At 38.4% G+C, this 7,770-nt stretch overlaps 1 protein-coding gene across 5 annotated transcripts in view; it reads right to left on the reverse strand.

Annotated features, from left to right (window-relative positions):
• Positions 1-7,770, reverse strand: part of Fam114a2 (family with sequence similarity 114 member A2) — a 37,908-nt gene that overhangs the window by 12,542 nt on the left and 17,596 nt on the right. For all 5 annotated transcript variants that reach the window (XM_010639684.1, XM_010639686.2, XM_010639687.1 and 2 more), the window contains one exon: positions 3,841-3,920. In XM_010639684.1, coding sequence (XP_010637986.1) covers positions 3,841-3,920 — 80 coding nt within the window. The remainder of the gene's footprint in view (positions 1-3,840; positions 3,921-7,770) is intronic.

The raw sequence follows: 7,770 nt of genomic DNA on the forward strand, positions 1-7,770 counted from the left end.
ATCTGTCATCTGTCTTATAATACACTAGGTGAAGTCATCATGAACTGCTGTGCCAACTCAGATAATTTATTATTATTAATGCTATCTGCCTGCCTGATGCAGTCTGGAACTTCTCATTGGTGAGATGTGGGGATTTAGGAATTAAAAAACATCTTTAAGGGCAAGGAATTTAGCTCAATGGTTCCACCGCCTGCTATGCAAGGTCAAGGTCCCAAGTTCGATTACCAGTACCAAAAAAAAATCTTTAAGCTCAGCATCTTTAGCAACTAATTTTTTTCAGCTCAAAAACAGTAAGGATTGAGGAAGGAATGGGATTCGTCCGAGGTTGTATCACATGTCAGAATCAGAATAAGAACTGTACTCGTGGACTGATACTTCAGGGCTCTTTTTTCTGTATCATACATATAACCAGACCTCGATCTTTAACGGTTCTACATCCTAAGTCTCAATGACAAAAAATTAAACAATAAGAATATTTTTATTGGTTGACTAGCACTACGAAAGAGATGAGTAAGATAATGCCCTTTTAAAAATATGTTTTCCTTAATGTAATTTCCTTGAGCGTAGAAGTTATGTCGTTCTCACTATTATTCTCCTAGCACCAAGTAAATTATCTTGCATGATGAGGGTTAACTGAACATATGTCTATCGAATACCAACATATATCAGGCTACCTCCTATGGAGATAATGCCCTTTTAAAAATATGTTTTCCTTAATGTAATTTCCTTGAGCGTAGAAGTTATGTTGTTCTCACTATTATTCTCCTAGCACCAAGTAAATTATCTTGCATGATGAGGGTTAACTAAACATATGTCTATCGAATACCAACATATATCAGGCTACCTCCTATGTGGCCATTAACAATGAGCATTTATTTACAATGTGTCTGGTATTCTGTAAGAGTTTTGTGTATATTAAGGTATTTAATCCTCCCAAAAGCTCTACATTATTCCCACCTCACAGACAGAAAAATGAAAGCAAAGGGGTTGCACAGAAAATGAGAGATAACAGAGCTGGATTTTACCAACCAATTATGCACAGATCCTGACTTTAAGAAATTCAAGATTTAGGATGGGAGGTAAGATACACACGTTTTAAAAAACTGATGTCTTTTATAAAAACGCATATGTAAAAGTTTAAGTAAAAAAATGCTAAGGAAAGCATATAGTATATTAATTTTGTTGTAAGAAGATAAAAAAATACATCTACTTATCTTTACAAAAGGAAGCACAGGAAGGATAAGCTATAAAACACAGAAGTCTAATGTCTAAAAGAGGAAAATAAAGAAGAGATTAGGAGGGAATGATGCTTGTCTGAGTATATTTTTTGTACAATTCTGACTTTTGAAAGTATGTTACTACTCTATATATTTATTCAAAGACTAAACATGGGCAACAACAAATAAATTATAAATTCCTTTTGGGTTGACTTTAACATAGTATAGAAAAGCAATGAAACTACTTCAGATGCATTTTATGATTAAAGAATCTAATGTGTACATGTGCACATATAAGCTTATCTTTTACATATATACATGCACATGTGTGTAAATACACACACACAAACATGCACATATACAGATGCATGTGTGGGGGTGTATTTCCTTGTTCCGCTAAGCCTAGAAGCAAATACACTCCAGTAGCAATGAAGATACCTAGTCCCCCAGTCTTGATCTGCAATACTAAAAAGAAATTAGCTTCTAAAAGAAACAGCCAGTTCCAGGACTGGACACAGAAGGTACAAGATGAGCTCATAGCAACTAGTGAATGCCAGAAAGTAAGGCAGTACTCCCAAATGACAGAGCACATCACAGAGAAGTAGCCTGAACGATAATTTGAATATCAAAATAAACAAGAAGAGCAAATATCGGGGAAAAAGGAGAGATCTACAAAATCATACCAATAAGAGACAAAAAAAGAAGCAATAGAAGAAAGAGCTCTTGACTACAAAAGCCAACTGGTAAAAGGGGTGGGGAGTATTTAGGTTAGAAAAAAATCATTTTGCAGGGTTTGGGGATTTAGCTCAGTGGTGCTGGCACTTGTAAGGCAAGCACAAGGTCCTGAGTGTGATCCCCAGTATTAGGAAAAAAAAAAAGCGAGAAAAAAAATCATTTTGCAATCTTCACAGTAAAGACTGACGCAACAAGAAGAATAGAAGCTAAATTTATGAAGGAAATTGTGATAGAGTGGGAAATCTGCAGCCTCTCGTCACAGAAAGCTGCTAGCAGCAAAGGAAAAGATATCTTAACCCTACAGAGAAAAATCACACATTACAAGTAAGGAGCAGGCAGATATTAAGTGCCCTTAGATGTCATATGCTGGGCAGGACAGGCTGTTATTCACAGAGCATTTGGGCCCAGAAACACACAGCCTAACTTCAGCATGAGAGAGGATCAGACAAACCTCCAAAATTAGGAATGTTTTATTTTTAAAAAGCAGGGACAGGGGCTCCTCAAAAACATCAATGCCATAAGAGGCAGGCTGGGGAACTAGATTAAAGGAGACTAAAAGTACATGGTAACTAAATATAATTTATGGCTCCAGTGTTGGAGGAAAAAATTGGATAAGAAAAACATCATCGACTCAAGTGAACAAAGGAGAAAATGGACACATAAACAAAAGTGTGGTATTAATGTGAAACTTACTGAACTACACTGTGGTTATGTAACAGATATCCATATCCCTAAGAGACACTGAAATATTTAGGAGTAAAATAATATCATGCTTAAAACTTGCCCTCAAATGACTATGTACGGGTATTTGCGTACATATAAACACAGAGCACAGCTGCAAGCACAAGTGCTTACGCAAATGAGGGCAACATTAACAACAGCAAATGGGCAGAAAAGATATATGAATGTTGTTTGTACTGTTTACACAACTTTCAAGGCTGATATTATTTCCAAAACAAAAACAAGATTAAAACAAATGGAAAGTACTTATGGTAAAGGGCTACAACTGAATAAGACAGATGAGCAGCAAAAGAATGGTCAGAAAGGTTTTCTTGGAGATTACAGCATTTTTTCATGGGGCACAAAGGATCAGGAAGAAACTCAAAGCAGCATATTCCGTACCCTGGGATGTGGGGCAGAAGTTACTGTACTCACTACACAGTGGCTACCAGCTCTCTCTGGCTAGGAAGCAGTGTGCGCTGCTGCTGACTAATCTGAAATGTTTCTCAACGCTGACAGAGGTGGGTAGAGACAGGAAGCAATGCACAACCCAGTGAATAATGGACCATGAGCAGGCATTGCTGCATACGCTGCACAAGTACTGCGATGGAAACAGGCCCTCCCTACCCTCTGAGCTTGGAAGGAAGTCTCTCCATGTTCCAGATGTATGAAGACAGTCCAGGAGTCATTACCAAACACCACAGCCTAGGCCACGGGACTCTCATTTCCACATGCTGACTGGTAACTATTTGAGTCACAAGGCTCTAGAAAATGGCAGCCTCCATCTAGCCCTGTGTGGACAGAGAATACAACTAGTCATCTCTGAATCGCTCAAAGCCAAGACCTGTGAGGCCTCATGAAACGTGGTCAGCACAACCAACCTCAAATGACCACACTGTGGCCTAAATTAAGCTTCCAGACAAGCAAAGCACCCCAAATGAAAGTAAGTGAGGATGGAAGACATGAAGGTCTGAAGGGAGACTGAGAAGTGGACATGGGTTTAGCACACTCATACATGAGAGCAGGAGGTGGGAAGATGTGTAGAGAACCCCACTTCTGGGTGTGTTGACTTTGGTGACAGTCCAGCAAGAAATACATGCTTATGTTATTTAGCCACTAAATTCTTACAAATAAAATAATGAAAATCACCAAGAGGTGGTTAACTTACCCTGGCAAGTTTCTCTGGTTTGGAAGAGACGTGCAGCTGGGAAAACAGCTCTGATATCTCTTTGGTAAAATCTTCATCCCCTAAAAAACCAAGCCCCATGTAAAACATTCCAGAAAGACTGCTGAGGATCATGAGGAAAGTAAAGAGGAGGCAAAGGGTAGCAGTAGCAGTACCAGTGATAACATTAACAATGATGGAGCAGCAGCAATGGACATGAGCACAGTGCCTTAAGGCTTACAGAATCTTTTTATGTACATTATATGAAAAAATCCTTTCAAGGGGCTTGAAGAAATGAGTGTTTGAAAAGATTAAGGAGTTAAACCTTGCTCCTCCTGCTCCCAGTGCTCCTTGTGTTACAACTAAGATGAATGGAGAAGTGGCGAAGGTAGAGTACCACACAGGTACGCTTGTGCTTTCAAGGAAATAGAATTTCACTTAAGATAGGAAAGAGAGTTTCAGGCAGAAAAAAAAAACTGCAAAGTTTTAGGAGTGTAAGAAAGCATGGCTAAAAGTTTGATGTGGTCAGTATCTAATATAAGAGGAGCAGTGAAAAGGAGCAAAAAAGTTGAGTGGGACCCAGACAATAAAGGGCTGTATAAACCAAGAAAAGGAACTCAAACTTTATAGCCAGGGAGTGAGAAGCTACTGAATAATTTTAAGCAAAAATAGGTACAAAATTAAATTTTCAAAGATCACTCTTGCTGCTGAGTGGGAAATGGATCAGATGGGAAACAAAAAGAGAGGCAGGGCTGAGGCAATATCCATGACCCATGTAAGACATACTGGTGGATAAAGAAAAAACAAAGGAAAGAGAATCCAGAATATTGGAAGGATTGTAAGAAAACTGTTGGAATCATCCTGATAACAGATGGCAGCTAACATGGAATACCTACACTTGAGAAACATATACGCAAATCAGTACGTCAAGGTCAAATATAATCACCTCATCTAAGTAAATGGCAGGAAATGCTCTTTCCCTCTCTACACATCTAAATCTTACCACTCTTCCTTCTGTCCAAGGCCTACTCCAGGGATCCTCCGCAATATGAAATGCAGAGCAGAACTCAAGTGCACAGGAATCTTCTAGTACTTTCCATCCAGATGTGTATTACTAGTCCATGACTTGCAAGGGCAAGTTACGACTGCTACATACCTGGCATTTCCCCTTAAAATCCCCAGGGGGAGAAAACACCTCAGCCCTTCTCTCTCTATCCACTATAATCTTCTCTCTCTCTCTCTCTCTCTCTCTTCAAGCAAAGAATTAAAATAATTTAGTGATCTCAAGCATAACTTGGTTTGGGAAAAGCTGATCTCACTGATACAGCTCTGACCCTCATAACTCATCTGAACAACTTCTAATGTTATCGTACTAGGAAAAAATCTAAAACCTAACTCTTAGACATTTTATTTTCCCAACTAAGCTCTAAATATTTGAGTTCAAAAAATGAATCTGACTCCACAGTGGGATGCACACACCAGAGGGTTCAAAAATCCCATGGCATGCCAGGGGGAAAAAGGGGATATTTATTTAGAGATATTTATCCCATTCTACTCAAAACTACTATTTTAGGGTATATTTTTAATGTATAAAATATATTATTACGGTAGTTCGTATATGTACTTTATAAACATTCAAACATATACACATTCTAAGTATTCAATAAACTTCCACTAGTAAAAGCTGTGATTAAAAAATGTTTGGAGGTCACTGTCCCACATTCTTTACAATACTCAGTATAAAAAGTAGTTGCTGATTAAATAAAAGTGTTTAAGCGTACAAAAAAGAAAGCACTTGCATTGTGGAGGGATGTGCAAAGAGGCTGGTCTCCCTGAGCAGACAGAGGAGCAAGTGCTAAGGACACCAATCTGATGGTAAATGGTGACCAACTTCACCAGAACCAGCTCTACACGGTTTTTCTCTCTGCTACTTCATTTTTTGCTTTTAACAGCTTCACCAAAGTCACTGTTGCATTTTCAAGCAAAATCACTGCACAAAGATGAACAGGGCTGGGAAAGGGCTGGATGGGATGGGGTAGCACACTGGAATCCCCTCTTGTGTTTTTAGTCCTCATCTATGGCAAACAGATAGAAGAAGAAAAAATATCACAAACACAAATCCATATGTTTGGAAAAGATCTTAGTGTTCTCTAAAAGCTATTTAAAGACTGGGATTTCTGATTACTATACAAAGCCATATGTGGACCAAACTGAACAGATACTGTTAATGGCACCATGGACAAATAAACTAGTAAATAAATGGGAAATGTCATAACAAGGCTTTGTTAGAAACAGTGCAGAAACGTAAGCAAATTAAAACAAAATGATGGGTTTTCTGCTTACTAAGACTTTCAAAACATGGATTTTTTTAAAATCCATTTACTTCTATCTTTCTAACAGTAAAAATTTTAAACAGCATTTTCTGGGTGCTTAATATGTGTCACACATTAAAAGTAACTGATCTTCATTTTTAACCCAAGTCTGTAACTCTGAAACTCATCTTTTTAAAATTGTGCTAAACTGCTGTTTCAGGACAGCCTCAAAAACTCATTTCATTTTGTTGTGAGACAGGATCTTACTAAGTAGTTCGGACAGGGTGACCTCACATTTGTGGTCTCCTGCCTCAGTCTCCCAAGTGGTGGGATTACTTTGCATGTGCTATCATACCCAGCTTCAAAAATCGTATTATTTTTTCTTTTTTGAGACAATGTCTCGCAATGCAGTGTAGCCTTGAACTCGAGGTAGTCCTCCTACATCAGCCTCCGAAGGGCTAGGATTACAGGTGTGTACTACCATGCTTGGCCAAAAACCATTTTCAAATAAAGAGCAGTATTTTCACATAAAATAAGCCAGGCGTTATGTAATCAACAAGCTTGACTTCTTAGAATGCAATGCAGAATAGAAATAGAAACATATACCGAATAGTTTCCCTGGTGTGAATAACCTGCAATAATACATAAGATCCTAATAAGATTACTGACATTTAGAAATGGGAAGAAAGGAACTAAAAGTGTACGGAAGATGGGATGGGTAGGGGAAGAGTAATAAGGGAAAAGAAAAAAATGTGAGATAATGAAAAGATGAAAATAAAGTGTTTGTAGATGGGGAGGGGAGAAGGGGGTGAAGGGAGGGCAGGGGAAAGGGGAAAAAATGAGAATCAAGACTTGTCATGCAGAGGTACAAGATCCCAACAATGAATGTAACTGTACTGTATCCCTAAAATGTACCAATAAACTCAAAGCTGAAAAAAAAAAAGAAACATAAAAGAAAAGGCCCCTAGGGATCTCATCTTATTAAAAAGCATCTGTACTGCAAAAGAAACCATCAGCAGAACTAAGAGACAGCCTACAATGTGGGAAAAAAATTTTACCAGCTGCTCCTCAGACAAAGGACTATTACCTAGTATATATAAAGAACTCAAAACAATCAGCCCCCTTAAATATAAAGACCCAATTCAAAAATGGGCATCTGAAGTACAAAGACATTTCTCAGATGAAGTAAAAGCAGCAAGTAAATATATGAAAAAATGTTCCACATCACTGGTCATTCGAGAGATGCAGATGAAAACAACACTGAGATTCCACCTCACCCCACAAAGAATGGCTGCTATCAAGAAATCACACAATAACAAAGGTTGGCATGGTTGTGGGGAGAAAGGAACCCTTCTCCATGGTTGGTGGGAGTGCAGACTGGTGCAACCACTGTGGAAATCAGCATGGAGATACCTCAAAGAGCTGGGACTAGAGGTTCCATTTGACTCAGCCATCCCTCTGCTGGGTATCCTTCCAAAAGAACTAAAAGAATCATATCACAGTGATGTATGCACACCCAGGTTTATAGTGGCACAAAACTGTAATAGCTAAAACTTGGAAACAGCCCATTTGCCTGTCAGTTGGAAACTGGATAAAGAAGATGTGGTTTTTCTATAAAATG

The sequence above is a fragment of the Fukomys damarensis genome, unplaced genomic scaffold, assembly GCF_012274545.1.
Source record: "Fukomys damarensis isolate Sample0158 unplaced genomic scaffold, DMR_v1.0_HiC HiC_scaffold_9, whole genome shotgun sequence".
Lineage (NCBI taxonomy): Eukaryota > Metazoa > Chordata > Mammalia > Rodentia > Bathyergidae > Fukomys > Fukomys damarensis.